This window comes from Zingiber officinale, chromosome 1B, assembly GCF_018446385.1.
Source record: "Zingiber officinale cultivar Zhangliang chromosome 1B, Zo_v1.1, whole genome shotgun sequence".
In the NCBI taxonomy this organism is placed as follows: Eukaryota; Viridiplantae; Streptophyta; class Magnoliopsida; order Zingiberales; family Zingiberaceae; genus Zingiber; species Zingiber officinale.
In genome coordinates, this window is record NC_055986.1 from 146707500 (window position 1) to 146724959 (window position 17460).

Here is a 17460-nt window from a genome sequence, read left to right on the forward strand (position 1 = left end):
AATCTTTTTGGTATTTCTTCTGAACTTTTTCTTAGTCAACAATCTTCGGACCATGTTGACTAGTTCTTCTTCGGTTGTTGAATCTGAGTTTGACTCACTTTCAGACTCGATCTTTGTTTTTGATTTTGTCTCTTTGCTTGAACCTGCATACAAAGCAACTCCTTTCTCGACATGGCTCATGTTAGATTGCTCGTGTAATTCCAACTCGCAAAATAATTCGTCTAACTTAAGAATTGAAAGATCTTTGGAAACTTTGTATGCATCTACAATTGATGCCCACAAAGCATTCCTCGGAAAGGCGTTCAGAGCGTACCTTATCGTGTCACGATTTTCGAGTTCGTGTCTGATCAGGTGAAGACCGTTGAGGATGTCCTTCGGTCGGGCGTGTAGTTGCGAGGCCGTCTCTCCAGGAAACATTTTTATATTAAGTAAATTATTTAAAAGAAGATCTCGTTTGTTTACCTTTGAGTCGTCGGTTCCTTCGTGTAATTTGATTAGTGAGTCCCACAAGTCTTTGGCGTTGTCGTAGGGACCAACTCGGTTCAATTCCTCCATTGTGAGTCCACACTGAATGGTGTTGATCGCCTTGTAATTTAGTTGTGCCTTTTTGACCATTTGTGGAGTCCATTCTTCCGGTTCTAGAGTTGTTCCGTCCTTCGTTGGAGGAGTATAACCTTTCAAGATTGTGAACCAGAGCTCGATGTCGGACTTCAGGAAACACTCCATCCTATTCTTCCAGTAGCTAAAGTTTTCTCCTTTGAATAGTGGAGGTCGGACTGTGCTATAGCCTTCTTGATATGAATTCGACATCCTTGCAAAGCACAGATTAAAAAAAATATTTCCAAGACTTTTGTCTTGGGATTAGTAGTGCTTGAAAAAATAGAGATAATGAAAAAGAAATTTGAAGAAAAGAAAAGATTTTAAAGATGCTTAGAAAATCGGTTAAGAAATTTCAGAGCTAACTTGGCTCTGATACCAATTGATAGGATCAAGTAGCGCGATAGAGGGGGGGGGTGAATATCACTTCTTTTTAAAACTATTCTTTTCTTTTTAAGTCAGAATCGTGCAGCGAAAAATAAGAAAGGAGACACAATCGTTTACTTCGTTCGGAGCCTAGCTCGACTCCTACTCGAAGGCCCGCGGTCCTTGACCGCACCGATGGGCAAAACACTATAATCCTTCTTTCCGAACTCCTCGGAAAGAAGTGAATCGTACAAGTACAGATATGTAAGATAGTAACACTTCTACTATCTTACAGAATTAAAGTGCAGTACAAAAATAAAGCTATACCGACAATTGCAGAATTTAAGTCGTAGCTCGGTCGGCAATCGGATGAAGTGCTTGCAAATTTGATGAAGACTTGTAGCGTGGGCAGATTGCAAACGAGCACAAGAGTTGATCAGAAAAGTTGTTACCGCCTCTGTCTTCGAGCCTGGTTTTATAGGAGTACCGAGGGTTCGGTCGACCGATCTCCTATTCGGTCGACCGAACCAGCTTCGATCACCTCCAGCTGAAAATCTGATGTAGGCTCGTAATTGTGTTTTAATTTGTCTTCAATGGTTCGGTCGACCGAATCCTTTTATCGGTCGACCGAACAAGGTTTTTCCTTGTTCGCTGAAATCTGTCGAGATCACCCTTTAATGCTGATTAAATGTTGATTGGATCGGTTGACTGATCCTCTTGTTCGGTCGACCGATCAGCCCTTCTTTCCTTTGCTTGCTGATTCGGTGCTGATGAACTGGCTTGTTGAGTCAACAGGTTCGGTCGACCAATCTTACTTTTCGGTCGACCTATCAAGCTTTAACCGGACTCTGGCTCAGTTCTCATCTGGACTGATTTCTGTGCTGATCTTACTTGGTTCGGTCGACCGGTCCTCTGGTTCGGTCGACCGATCCGCCTAGACCTGTAAAACAGTGTTAGAACAAAAAACACCCTGCAACACAGATGTTAGCATAACAGTATAATAATGCATGAGTAATAAAAGAACAGTAGAACTGTTTTTTATCTCAACTTGGAAACCTTCCTGGTTTCTTCAGTTGGATCAGCGACCTAAGGTTGTTCCCTCCGGGAACCCGATCTCACTGTCGCTCCTCCAGTTTGCTTACCTCAACCTACCTGCCAAACTTTGATCCTCCAGATCTAGTTTGGACTTCTCACTCAGCCTTGATTGGCTCCCCGGGACTTTTCCTTTGATCTTCGGTCCTTCAGACCTCTCGATCACACTGCCAAGCTTCGTCTCCCCTCGACCTTCTTGGACTTTCACCTGGGTTCCACGATCTGCTAAGATTTCTCCTGCCTAGCCTCCAACTAGGTCTTTCCCGGTTGAGTAAACATTCTGCACACTCAGTAAACTTGTTAGATCACAACAAGACTTAACTTGAACCTTTGACAATATCAAAACTTAGGTTTGATTCTGGTGCAGCTTGCACCAACAGTTTTTTTTAAAAAAAATGATAAACACTTAGCTTTAAAAAGATTTTGATAAAAACTTAATTTTCAAAACACTTCACTTTAAAAAGATTTTAGCTTTTAAAATATTTTTATAAACACTTAGCTTTTAAAAATATTTTGATAAACACTTGGCTTTAAAAATAAATTTTGATAAAAACTTAGTTTTCAAAACACTTAGCTTTAAAAAGATTTTGATAAACACTTAGCTTTTAAAAAGATTTTGACAAACACTTGGTTTTAAAAAGAATCCCTTGTAAAAAAAATATTTAGCTAAGAAAATGATTTCTTTGAAAATTACTTAAAAATATTTTATCAAATACTTAGCTTTATCAAAACTTAGTTAAGTACTTTGTATTTAAAAAAAAAACTAGATAGAAGCTTAGCTTAAGCACTTAGCTTTCTGAATATAAATTTTTTTTAAAAAACTTAGCTTAATGAAAACTTAGCTTTAAAAAGATTTTCTTGAAAATATATTTAAAATACTTTATCAAATACTTAGCTTTATCAAAACTTAGTTAAGTAAACATATATTTAAATTTTTGAAAAGATTTTCAAATTTGACCCCCCTTTTTTTTAGAAAAACTATCTTTTCAAAAATAATTTATTTTTCTTTTTAAAAGTAGTTAAAAAACGAACTTCATCTTTCAGAAATATTTTGAAATTTTGAAAAGTTTATCTTTGAAAAATGATGCTTTAACAAAATTATTGTCTTAACATTCCTTTCACTTCCCCTTAATTAATGACAAAAACAAATGAATGCTCTTTAGGGCATCATAGAGTCCAAGCATGAAAAAAAATAAAAAAGTTGTAATTTATTTTCCTAATTTTCCATCTCATCCCTTCTAGGTTATCAAACATATTTAGCTTATGAGTTTGTGTGAGATGGAGTTAAGTTAATCTTGAAGATGATTTTACCTATAATTTTGAATAATATTTATGATATTTCAAACATAATTTAAGTTTAATTTGGATTTTAAAAAATATTGAATTTGAGAATTTTAAAATATATGTGTGAATTTTGAATGAGTTTGAATTCCAAATTTTGGAATATAAGTTTGAATTTAAAATATAATTTTGAAGGTTAATTATAATTTAAAATCACTTAGATTTGGATGTTAATTAATATTTGAAAATTAATTAGATTTGAAAGTTAATTACTATTTGAAACTTAATTAGATATGAAAGTTAATTATAGTTTTGAAATTAATTAAGCTTTGAAATTAATTAAACTTTTGAAATTAATTAAACTTTGAAATTAATTAAGCTTCGAAATTATGATTTTGAAATTAATTATGATTTTGTAATTAATTATAATTTTGTAATTGATTATGATTTTGTAATTAATTATGATTTTGTAATTAATCAAGCTTTTGAAATTAATTAAAATCTTAAGATTAATTAGATTTTGAATTTAATTAAGATTTTGAAATTAATTATGATTTTAAAATTATGAATTTTAATTGAGTTAACTTAATCGAATTGAGTTTAATTAATTTGGGTTTGGTTAACTACTTTTTAAATCTAGGTCCATCTCACCTTTTTCTAAATTTTCAATCAGGAAACCTTAATAGTTTTGTGAGATAGTTAATTTAATCTTCATGTTAAATTCAAATCTAAGGATTGATCTACATTTAAATTTGACTAAGATTGAACAGTTAATCAATTAAATATTATTTAAATGATGGGCTTCCAGGCTGTGACGAGGCTCTAGGCCTTCTTGGGTATGGGATCATCCACCACTTCTAGACAAAGCCTTTCAAGTAAATTGAATATTTAATTTTCTTTCTGAAACTCCTAGGTCTAATTAGTCAAGAGTAGATCAAGCCTAAGTCCTTATCTATCCTAATCTAAGCATGAATAATAAAAAGCAATAAATCAAGCATAAGACAATTCTATTTATAATAAAAATGGTCTTTTTATTAGTTCCCCCTAGATCATAGCCTCGATAGGGTCTATCAAAGTAGTGGATTTGATCCTTAGGGATCCAATATTGATTAAGTCCGACTTGACTAATCAGATTGGACTTGGGAACCCATGCTTGGACTAAGTTTCTATTTGTTCTATTAACAAGAGATAAATACGATTTGAATTTGTATTCCCTTTAGTGCCTTGACTTGATCTTTCAGACTGGAATTTTCTTTCTCAACTTGTTAAATTTGAATTGAAGTTCCAGTTTGAATAGGTTCGGTCAAACAACTTGGGCTAGTCACTTCCTTAAGGGTTGTTACCTCCTTTTGGAGTGACTTGACTTGGATATTAGACTTAGCTAGTTTGCACATTAAATAATTAATTAAATTGTACAGTTTGTCTACTTGAGAAGATCTTACATCGCTATTTGGCCCTTCAGAAACGGATATGGATCCGTGGCTTGTTTCAGACTCGCCTTTGGATTCACTTTCAGTTTCTGACTCGTCAAGTTGTTCTCAGGCTGGAAATGTGAGGAAACTTGTCTGCTCGAGGTCTTCATCGGAGTCTTCTGATGAAGATTATTCATCCCACATTGCTTGAAGTGTCCTCTTGTTCCATTGCTTCTTTGTTTTCTTCTGGTTTGGACAGTTTGCTTTGAAATGTCCTTTCTTACTGCAACCATAGCAGATTACTTCTTACTTGATTTTTGGGCTTGGTTGCGTTATTTTCGATTGGAACACCCTTTTTATTTCCTTTTTGGTGAATCTTTTCTTCTTCTTGTATAGTCTTCGGACTAGGTTCACAAGTTCGACAACAAGTTCATTGTCTTCTTTTGATTCCGGTTCTTCCTCGGACTCAGGTTCAATATGGCGCTTGAGCTTTGGTTCCCGTGTTCTACTTGTACCTGCAATCAAGGTAATACCTTTCTCAGTTAGAAGTGCATTAGTCTATTCGTGCAATTCAAATTCTGAAAATAACTCGTCTAGTCTAATTGAGGAGAGGTCCTTAGAGACCTTGTAAGCATCTACCATTGATGCCCACAAGGTGTTTCTAGGAAATGCATTTAATACATACCTGATGATGTCGCGATTCTCCACCTTTTGCCCGATTGCATGGAGACCATTGAGAAGGTCTTGGATGTGTGAATGTAGTTGACTCGCCAATTCACCATCCTGCATTTTTATGTTATATAATTTATTCAAAATTAGGTCTCGTTTGCTTACCTTTGTATTGAAAGTGCCTTTGTGTAGCTCTATCCAGTTTTCCCAGAGCTCCTTTGCACTGTTAAAGGGATCAATCCAGTTCAGCTCTTCTTTGGTTAGGCCACATTGGAGAGTGCAGGTCACCTTGGCATTGGCTTCTGCTTTCTTCATTAAGGTTGTGTCCCAGCTCTCGCATGATACCAGTTTCACAGCGCTGTCAAGTGGGAGTTCGGGGCTCGTTTGGATGATTATCTACATCTCGACTTGCGTCTTGAGGTGGTACTCCATTCGACCCTTCCAGTAGCCAAAATCCTCGTCGGAGAAGAGGGGTGGTGTGCTGTGCTGTAACCTTCTTGGTAGGTCATTGATTAAGAACCTCGCACACAAATAATACAATAACAAATGTCCTAAGACTTGGTCTTGGATTAGTAGTGCGAGAGAAAAATAAAAATAGCGGCACTACAAGAAAATCTGGATTACACAACACTTAAAAGACAACGCTTTTTTTAAAAAGCGTTGTCTTTTTTTTGTTTTACAACACTTTTTATTAAAAGCGTTGTCTATAATTTTTATTTTTTATTAAAGACAATATTTTTTTAAATAAGTGTTGTCTAATGATTTTTTTTTAGTGAAAGACAACGCTTTTATAAAAAAACGTTGTCTATAAAACTTTTTTATCTACAATACTAAATACTATACCCACAACCTTAATAACTTAAAACTTAGCTTAATTCCTCCATAAGTAGGGGTGTAAATGAGTCAAGCCGCTCGTGAGCTATTTGAAGCTCGATTCGATAAAAGCTCGTTTGAGCTCGTTTAAGTAGCTAATCCTAACTTATCAAATCCCCCACACTTATTCTTGTGTGTCTCGTACAAGTGAGATAACTAAAATAACAACTAAGACGGTATCTCCTTCTAACTATTCTAGATCATGTTCAAAAGATAGTAAAAGGAAGTTACCTGAAATTATTAAGTTTCATAAACTCAAGCATTCCTGCACTCTACTCTTACCTTGGTTCAACACTAAATAATTTCATCCGTCATGAATGAAATGAGAATGATAACATTTCTAATTCTCACAAGGTAATGAAGTGGCTCTCATCCTAATCTCAAATCTTGCAAAGGTGGAGATCACTCAACCTTCTCATAGCAAATCCACTACCATAAGCTTGCTTTTCATCTAATTTTTACCTCCATCACAGATATTAAGATGCACAATCATGAAAATTAACAACCATTGGAAAGGAGAGCAAATTCAGATGTAAATGAAAGAATCAATTCTGATCAAGCAAAGAGAATACAAGTTCAACTTGAATTGGAAGACATGGAACTAGAATGCTATGTGATGTTAAATTTCGGCCATGACACAAAATTTTGCATTTCTCCTTCACTGCATCTGATTACTGATATGATCTGAAAAACACACCAATCTGCACTCATCCTTTTATTCCCACTTCATTAATTTTCGGTGCAGATTGTACAACCTTACATTTTTTTTTTCTTCACATCTTTCTCTTGTTCCAATTGACACTAAAATTCTATTTCTGCAAATCCTTAGCTGCAAATTCTTCAAAATCCTCAATCAAATATGAAATTCTTTGATTTGGTACATCACATTGCTCTAAATTACATCTATTCCTCATCAACACATTGAAATTCTGATACTTTATAACCTGTAGTCCACACATACTCTCCAAGAATTCTTCACTCTCGTGGGCACCAATTCATTCTCCTCATTAGCTACCACTGTCACCCCTGACTTCTTCGGAACCACATGGATAGGACTTATCCATTTACTGTCAGAAATTGGATAAATGATATCGGCCTGTAAGAGTCTAGTCACCTCCTTCTTCACCACGTCCAAGATCAACGGATTAAGTCATCTCTGTGGTTGTCTCACTGGTTTCACATCCTCCCCTAAATAAATCCTGTGCATGCAAATAGGACTGATCCCAGGAATATCTGCCAGAGTCCATCCAATGACTTTCCTATGTTGTCTCAGAATCTCTAACAATCTTTCCTCCTGATCTGGTTTCAAATTCTGAGCTATAATGACAGGTAGCTGCTGATTCTCCCCTAAATAGGCATACTTCAAATGCTGAGGTAACGGCTTCAACTCATCCTGTGTCTGGTCAATAAAAGATGATCCTGGGGGTAGAGCTTCTCCTAAGCAATCCCCTACGCATAATTCTTCTTCTCCAAGCGATCCTAGGGGTAGAGCTTCTCCTAAGAAATCCCCTACGCATAATTCTTCTTCCCTAACATTCACTCCCATATATGAGATATCTTCCAACAATGAAACAAATTCATCACCTTGATCAACATCAGTAGTATCCGAATCTACATCAATATCTGACAAGAAATCCATACCATCCAGCTTCTCTGAGATATCCAAGCTAAGAATAGAATGATCCTCTCTTGGATTCTTCATAGCCTCAAAAATGCTAAACCGAACCACTGTGTCTCCTATTTCCATGGAAAGAGTTCCTGCATGTACATCAATCTTGGTTCTAGCTGTTTTCAAGAATGGACGTCCAAGAATAAGTGGAGATCTGTTTGCAAGCACATCACCCTCCATATCTAAGATGTAAAAATCCGCAGGAAAAATTAAATCCATCACTTTTACCAATACATCTTCTATCACTCCAGCTGGGTGTGCTTGACTTCGGTTAGCTAATTGAATTACTACACCTGTGGGTTGCAAAGGTCTAATTCTTAATGACTGAAAAATTGACTTAGGCATCACATTGATAGAAACTCCAAGATCTAACATTGCATCCTCAAAAATACAATCTCCTATAACACAAGGAACTATGAAAATTCCTAGATCTTCACATTTCTGAGGAACTGGCTGAAGTAATGCTAAGACATTCTTCCCCATACTAATCAATTCATTTCCCTTCAATTTCTTTTTGTGCACACAAAGATCCTTGAGGAATTTGGCATATTTCAAAATTTATTTGATCATGGTTAGCAATGGCACATTCACTTCAACCTTGCTAAATAATTTCACCAAATCTTGATACTCTCTAGCCTTTTTCTTCCTCCATCTCTTTTCTTAGTTGTATACTTCTTCGAGGGAAAGGTAACGGAATGGAAGGCTCAACTCCTTGCTGGTTAAAATTTTTGTCCAGATTCTGTGCTGGATTTGAAGTTGAATTGCTAGCTTTTGTTGGATTAATTTCCAATCCGAAATCTGCTCCACTAGATTGTGTAAATTATGAAGCTGCAGGGTGATTAAAATGTTGATGATCAGTTCCAGTAATGTCATTCTGTGTTGAATCTGCCTGCCCTAGATTTGCTAGAAAATTCTGGAATTTTTGTGAAGTTGAATCTACTACTGTCAAAGGTGAATTCTGTTGTAAATCAGAATGTGAATTCTGAATTGGATTTGAAGTTGTTTTACCATTTTGAAGAGTTAATGCACTCACATTTCCCTTAGGATTTGGAGTGGGTTGTGAAGGCAATTGCTCAGATCCTTGGCTCTACATTTGATTAATGTTACTTGCCAACTGCCCAATCTGTCTTTCAATGTTTTACAGTGCTGTATCAGTCCTCTACTGGTGTTGCTGTTGTTGCATCATTTGTTGCTGCTGTTGCAACATTTGCTGCATCAAATCTTCTATTTTTGAGCTACTGCTATTGTTCTGAAATTGCATTGATCTCGGGCTTGTAGAAGATGGCAGTGCATGTTGGAATTGGTGTTGGTTTACATTACTTGGCTGTTGGAAATTCTGCACAGGTTGCTGAATCTGCTGGAAATGTGTTTGTTGATTCTATAAGTTCTAAAATTGTGGCTGAATTGCAACATTTGACTGCTGAAAATTCTGGAATGGTTGAAATTACTGATTTTGACTGAAATTTTGCTGAAATTATAGTTGTTGAAGCTGCTAATATTGCTGAGAATGAACTGCTGGGTGACTCTGAAAATGGTGTTGATTCTGTTGATGTTGGAATGATGGCTGATGAATCTATCCTTGTGGTGATTGTTGATAAAATGTGTTCCCATACCTCAAATTAGGGTGATCCCTCCATCCCGAATTGTAAGTTGAAGAGTTGGGATCATATTTATGTGATTGATATTGAGGTCTTGGGATGGCTGCAACTGATTCATCTTGGTGTAAGTTAGGACAATAATCCGAAGAGTGATCTTGGCTTAAACAAATTCCACACAATTTCATCATTGGTAAAGGAAAATTTGAAACGTGATAAGAATTTTGCAACGCCATTTGCTTTACTAGAGAGGCCAATTCTTGCAAATTGTTTCTGATTTCTTATTGCTCAGTTGAGACCAATTGAGTTTCATTAACCACTCTAGTACCAAGAGCTCTACTTCCAAATTGCTATACATTTTCTGCCATATTCGAAATAAGTTCTCTTGCTTAATTTGGAGTCTTATTCACCAAAGCTCCTCCAGCTGCTGCATCAATCATGCTCCTATCCATAGGAAGTAGTCCCTCATAAAAATACTAAACAAGAAGCTGATCACTAATTTGATGTTGTGGACAACTCGAACACAGCTTCTTGAATCTTTCCCAGTAATCATAGAGAGTCTCTCCCACTACTTGCTGAATACCACAAATACTCTTCCTAATGGTTGCAGTCCTAGAAGCTGGGAAAAATTTCTCCAAGAATGCTCTCTTTATACCAATCCAACTTGTGATATATCCAGCTGGAAGGTAGTATAACCAATCTTTAGCTGCTCCCGTCAAAGAGAATGGAAAGGCCCTCAACTTAATGTCTTCTTCTGAAATCCCCTGTGGTTTCATGGTAACCACATGGAATTCATGTAGATGTCGGTTGAGATCTTCTCCTGATAAACCTTGAAACTTGGGAAGCAGATGAATAAGTCTTGATTTGAGTTTAAAATCTCCTGCCAAATCTGGATAAGTGATACATGAATACTTATAAGCCACATCTGGAGCTGCAAGCTCTTTCATGGTTCGATTACTTTCTGTTATATGATTATCCATATCAGAAATGCTGCTCTCAAGAGTTCTTGCTAACCTAGCTTGCTTCCTCAAAGCCCAAAAGGTTCTCTCAATCTCCGAGTCAAGTTCAAGCAATTTTACAAAGGAAGACATAGTCATGCAAGCAAGTCAACAATCAAAATTCAGCATATAGTCACTAAAATCAGAGAAACTAAAATTGAGAAAAAAAAATTTGGTATAATTTTTTTCTCCGATCCTCGGCAACGACGCCAAAATTTGGTAAGCTTTCCAAATGAATGTCACAAATAAACTCCCAAATTAATGTTATGATCGAAAACCCACAACTACACAAGGAAAAGTTTTAGTATGAGGTCCGAGTCGAATTTTCGAGGATTATGCTAGATACATGCTTGTCTTGGATTAAGAACACTCTTTTTTTTTTGTTTTCAAGTCATGAAATTGGATTTGGTATTGAAATGAAATATAAACCAGAAATAATTTGGAACACTCCAACTACCTTCTGCAAAAGTAAAACCTAGAAATCAAATACCTCAATCCATGTTTGCACAGAATAATGCTCAACCCTATACGACAATCAACCTTAAAAATACCAAATATAACTGAAGCAAACTAGAGTTCTAATCTAAAGCTACCTGAAATTAATGTAGAACTAAAGCTACTAAACTAATTGAATTTACCTACGTCCAACAAGAATGCAAAATTTCAGCTCGGTGCATTGCAAAACAGAACTTCAAGACATCAAACTAGGCACACTAGAGATTAAATACTCAATTAAACTAACTAATCTATCAGCTAATGAATTATTCAAACAAACTTGCAGCAGCAATTATGAAACCAAACAGAGTTCGAACCAGAACAAAACTGAAAGAACAGATTCGTGTAGAAAATGAAACAACAAACAAATCTAAGTTATGAACTAATCAATTCAGAAACAAAAGTGCAGAAATAAGAAAGATCTATACTAGAAAGCAAATTGCAAAGAAAACCTAACATCCCTACAATCCAACTCTTAAATCAGTTTGTCTTCTCTTTGTCGTCACACAAAGAATCCGTAGAGAACGCTCCAACGGAAATCGGAATGGTGCCCACGAGCTTCAAGATGAACTCAGATTCACCTGAATTAGCTCACAAATCTTCAGCGAGTTCAAGATTTGAAGATGTTCACTGTCGCGCACAGGATTCACTGGCGCTGGAATCGTGAGCTGGACGAAGAGTTCCGAAGAATGGGGTGCTATCAGAAATGGATCAGAAGCACCGGAGGAATGCCATCGATGGTTCTAGAGTGGAATGGAAACTCAAACCGGAGGAACGCCGGCGGACGGAGGAGAAAGTCGTGATCCACAGCTACAGTTCTTCGTCCTCCAAATCCACTTGCTGAAGACTAACAGTGATCGGAAATTGGTCACCGGAAGCTGAAAACCTCATCGCCGATGAGGACAAGCTACTCGCAGATCTGGATGCAGGGAGGAGCCCCCACGGGCTGGATCAGCTGGTTAGGTGCCTGCAGCTTGCCACTGAAGTCGTGGGGTCGAAGGTCGCCAGTTGCACTCGGGGATAAAACCCTGATCTGCTGCGCCAAAAATTCCTTCGACCCCCAGTCACCTATCCTGCCCAGCATTAACCGTGATTTACTCCCTCTGGAATCTTGTGGGGCCGGGACCAGGGGGCCGCTAGGGTGGCGGTTCCACTTTTTTTTTTTTTTTTGGATGCAGGGAGGAGCCGCGATCGCGCGTTGAGGAAATGGCACGATGAACAGTAGCGCAAGCTCACTGTTCACCGTGCCAAATTTTTTATTAAATACCTAGGGTTTGGCTCAATTGAAGTCTAGGTTCGGTTAAATCCACATGTGAATTTGCACATTTTCATTTGGTTGAATAGACCAAGTCTTCATTTGAATAATGAATCCCTTTAGTACCCTACACAATCAAATTCAAATAATGAGGAATAAATCATGCATTAACAAGAAAACATCCTAAAGTTCATACAAAACCTTGTTTGGGAAATATGATCAAACTTGGAAATTAAAGTGAGCAAATATATAAAGATCACCACAAATTAACCCAAAAATAATGTAGTTAATCCTAGCTTATCATCCTCCAGACCGACTAGACTTTTGCTCAGTGCCTGAGACTCTAGGACTTTCTGCTGGACGTCTGCTCCACGACCTGTCGAGACTTCCACCTGGTCCGCGACCACCAGGACTTTCACCTAGAGTCCCCGACTCTAGGGTTTTACCCAAAGCACCTGACTCGCCAAGTCTTTCTGCCTAGGGTTACCACCCCCTAGGACTTAGAGTTATTATCCCCTAGGATTTTCTACCTGCCTAACCGCAACTAGGTCTTTTACTTAAGTACACTTAAGACTTTTCCTGCAAGCTTATTCAAACTTATTAGATAACAAGTAACATTAACTTTGAACTCTTTGTCATTATCAAAACACAGGTTCGATCGTGTGATGCTTCTCGCGCCAATAATTATAACTTGGAATTATATCAAATGAATGTAAAAATCACTTTCCTTAACAGTGATCTTGACGAAGAAATCTGTATGGTTCAGCCAGAAGGTTTCATTACTGAAGGCCAAGAGCAGAAAGTATGTAGACTTAGAAAGTCTATTAAGTGCTAAAGCAAGCGTCAAGACAATGGAACATAAGATTTAACGAAGTCATTTTATCTTATGGTTTTGAGATGATCAATGAGGATCATTGTGTTTTCCTGAAAAGGAAAAAAGAAAAGTATATCATTTTATCATTATATGTTGATGATATGTTGATAGTTGGAAATGACATAGGATATGTGAATGAAGTCAAGAAGTGGTTGTCATCATAATTTGATATAACGGATATGGGAGAAGCTAAATATATCTTAGGAGTGAAGATCATAAGAAATTATCCTAAAAGACTTTTGGATTTGTCATAAGACTCTTATATAAATAAGATGTTACATCATTTCAGTATGTCAAATTGCAACGTAGAACATACACCTATTGTGAAAGGTATTATTTTGAGCAGGAGTATGTGTCATAAAACTCTAGAGGAAATAACTGAGATGAATAAAAAAATCATATGCTAGTGCTATTGGTAGTTTGATGTACACTATGTTATGTACACGTCCCGATATCAGCTATGTTGTGGGCTTGGTCAGTTGCTTCCAATCAAACTCAGGACCAAGACATTGGAAGGAGGTGAAAAGGATATTCAGATATTTGAAGGCAACAACAGATTATTGTCTCTGTTTTCAAGGATCAGATATGAGTCTGAAAGGTTATTCAGATGCAGATTGGGTTGGAGACTTGGATGATAAAAAATCCTCATCAGGCTATGCATTCTTGCTTGGAATAGCAAGAAACAAGATTATGTAGTTTTGTCGACTATGGAAGTTGAATATGTGGCATGTTCAGTGCAAGAAGCAGTTTGGTTGAGAAAGTTCTTAAAGCATCGGAAAATTATTGAGGATAGTGGGAGTCCAGTAACTGTCTACTGTGATAGTCAAGCTGCAATAGCTTTTTCCAAGGATCTCAAATATCATAGCAAAGGCAAGCATATAGAAATTAAATATAATTTTATGAGGGATATTGTGGCTAAAAAAAAGTAATTCTTGAGAATGTCCCTATATGTGCTATGTTTGCAGATCCTTTTACTAAGTTAATGACTAAAGAGTCATTTAAAGAACATGTAAAGTCTTTGAGACTTCGTAGAATGTAACAATATTGAAATAACAATCAGACTTTGTGATTTGATTATGTCATTTGACATAATCTATTCAGTGTATATGTTGTATTTGTTACATTCATATAAAATCTCGATGAGTATGTTGACCAATTGAGATTGATCCACTCACATGAATAATCATCTCTGTTTGTTAAGTACAAATAGAGGTAAGACCGTTACTTATGAAATAGCTTATGTAGCTGAAATTAGAGACAGATCCATAAGTTGAGGTTGCCTTGATAATTGTGTCAAGATGAGATCATTATGTATTAATAATGATTGAAGTAAATGAGCCCACCAGTTACTGAACTTGTTGAAGGCTAGATTAGAATTCATATGTTGAATTCAGGATTAGACATTAAGTATGTCTAGATCAAAATTTGTACGATGTAAATTTTAGAAAAACATGTGCTCTTTTTAGTAAAGAGAATAACATCATAATATGATATTCATACCACATATGCTATTGTAACAAAAAAAGGTAGTAGGAGAATGGATCCTTGTTTCTCTACTATATGAGACCTTTGAGATTATAAGTTAATCTCAATTTTTTTACTTTAGTGACTATTTAACTGTTTACTTGAAGTTTTAATCAATGTCTGCTACTTTAGCGTGTATCCTACGGTTATGGATGAATCGGTCTATGGAGCATAACTAGGAAAACGACTGATTAAAATGAATAGATTCTAGTTAAAAAGGAATATTATATATATTTACATCTTTTGATGTTATTCACTGGTCGACTCATTTCTATTATGTATAAAAATGAATGTGAATATTGGATATGGAACATGTTCTTGACATAATGGTCATTATAAGGGATTAGAGATGTTCATATTGATGTAAATGAAGATTATTTAATCTGGGTAAATAACAAGACATGGATATCTCTAAGATAATGGTTGTGTGTCACTTGAAGATTGGATGAATCTTGGATAAAGGCTATGTGCCACTAGGAAAGTGGCTATGTGCCATGAAGAGTGTGTCTCTAATTTATTTGAGCGGCTAAGTAACGTGTAACAACTTTGTTAACATTGATTGCTCAGAGAATGACTATGTAAAGTGTAACAATTTTCTTAGCAACTATCGCTCAGTATGCTTAATGTTGCACGAACCATTTTCTCTAAGTATGGATTGGATGTTCTAATATGGTCTTTGTGACCAAACTCTCAAATAGTCTATGTGACTTATTAGGTCTTTGTGACTAACTAATCTTTGTGACTTACCTGAATGAACTAGTCTTAGTGACTTACATTGGACGAGTAAGAGATGTAGGAAATGGGAATATGGGAATGTGTTCACATTCCCTACTACTTTTAATGGAAAAGACCATTATACCTCTGGATTATTTTCCTTTATAAGGGGTGCATCCAAGGATCATTAGGGGGGTCACACACACGACGGTGGAAAGAGACATAGAGAGAGGAAGGAGAACATCTGAGGCGGTGAGATTTGGTTCGTGAAATTGCGGAGAACTTTCCGATCCTGTAATCGTTTTTCTGACAACGAGTTTTGCCGTCACCGATTGTAGATATGTGGGAGATCACTGTAAACATTTATCATTTAATTCGTTTTAATTCATACATTTAGAATTATCAACTGCTGTTGTCCAAGATTTTGACAATCTTTTATGAATCCTGTTGAGACTTCATTTAGTTCTTTCGCCTTGCCTATGCTGGTTTCAGAGGCAGTTGAATCCATCTCTTTATCTAGTTGCTAAATAATTTTTAGTCAATATTTTTCACTGCTCTATCAACAATTGGTGCGTCTCATTGATAGTCTTTTAGAATAAAAGTAATGTGTTATTCGCTTGTGCTTTCTTGCAGGGCTTGTTATGGTGTCTTGAGGTTTGTCATGGAGAGTGGTGCAAAGGAATATGAGGTACCCAAATTTATTCTAGAGATCCATCGACCTTTCAATGAATGTGATATTTTGATCCCTGATTTTCTTTCAGGTAATAGTAAGTGGAAAGCTCAGGGCCCAGCGAGCTAAATCCATGAAGGTCAAGGATGGATACATGATTTCTTCTGGTCAGCCAGTAAAGGAATACATTGACTCTGCAGTGAGGCATGTTCTCCTTAGACAGGTTAGTATCTGAAATACACTAATCTATTCTACACGCCACAAAAACTGCAAGGATTTTTAGTTTCAACATTGAATTCAAGTAGCAAATAACAACGCTGCTATACCCTTTGCGCACTTGGTCCACCTAATCAAATCTTGTTTCCCCCAAATCTTTAGGGTGTTCTTGGAATCAAGGTCAAAATTATGTTGGACTGGGATCCAATGGGGAAGCCAGGGCCAACGACTCCACTTCCAGATCTTGTCACTAGCCATCCACCAAAGGATGAAGAGGAATACATGAGACCAGCCGTTTTGGTGCCTGCGGAGATACCCATTGCATGACGACGAGTGTTTGCTTCACATGAATTTTACTAGAAGAGCTGCCTTGTTATGACTTTTGCAAAACATATGTTGATGTAGTAACCAGTAAGGGCTATTTATCCTTGTTTAAGCCTGTTCTGTTTTTGCTACTGTCATCTTCCAAACTAGTGATTTCTTTGGTGGTCGACTTGCAATCATCTCTAGTTTTTCCTCTCTTTTTTATCAGATCTAGATAGAGTTAATAGTTTTTTTTCTTAGTCAAAGAAATTGGGTGCATTCTGAATGTTTCCATTAAAACACGAATAGACATAATTGATTTTCTGTTGGATCCCATGGTAGTTTTAATATGATCAACCAAGTTGATTAGGTTCTGCTGTGTTTGATCCCTGTGTCTGAGTGTGCAGGAGCTTAGGAACACAAGAAGTCGAGCGAAAAACGCAGCTAGCGTGAAGGACGGCACGGGAAGGGAGCCGACGGGCTCGGTGCGTCCGAAGGACGAGAGAGCTGCGGAAGAGTACTCCGGTGGGCGTGAAGAGCATGTGCGGCGTTCGAGGGACGTTAAGCCGGGATGGAAGGCTGCTCGAGGAGAAGGCCGGGAATTGAGTTCGGGTGAGCCCTATTTCGGTTGGCCACAATCACCCAAAAGAACGGAGCATCGGAAACTAAAAAAATCAAGCTGAAAAATGGAGCTGCCAGCTTGGAGGCGCCTCCAGCAGGCTTGGAGGCGCCTTCAACAGGTCTGTTTTGACCGTTTACGCTGCGGATAAAGTTTTATCCGCTGACCGAGCTGGAGGCGCCTTAAACCTTGTTGGAGGCGCCTTGGACCCTCGGGATAGAATTTCCAAGAGCTATAA

General features: G+C 37.1%; 2 protein-coding genes across 3 annotated transcripts in view; one reads left to right on the forward strand and one right to left on the reverse strand.

The window, feature by feature from the left end:
- Positions 1-17460, reverse strand: part of LOC121984270 (probable cyclic nucleotide-gated ion channel 20, chloroplastic) — a 173018-nt gene that overhangs the window by 116850 nt on the left and 38708 nt on the right. The window lies entirely within an intron of this gene.
- On the forward strand, positions 16143-16645 carry LOC121984315 (40S ribosomal protein S3-3-like). The gene is made up of 2 exons (XM_042537195.1): positions 16143-16307; positions 16463-16645. The coding sequence occupies exons 1-2, from the start codon at positions 16218-16220 to the stop codon at positions 16625-16627; spliced, it is 255 nt and encodes an 84-aa protein (XP_042393129.1). The 5' UTR covers positions 16143-16217; the 3' UTR covers positions 16628-16645.

Bases quoted from the DNA above. Each gene is read 5' to 3' on its own strand.
- LOC121984315 (XM_042537195.1), top strand. From the start codon at position 16,218: ATGAAGGTCAAGGATGGATACATGATTTCTTCTGGTCAGCCAGTAAAG. The intron at 16,308-16,462 runs GTTAGTATCTGA...CCAAATCTTTAG, and splicing joins GGCATGTTCTCCTTAGACAG to GGTGTTCTTGGAATCAAGGT.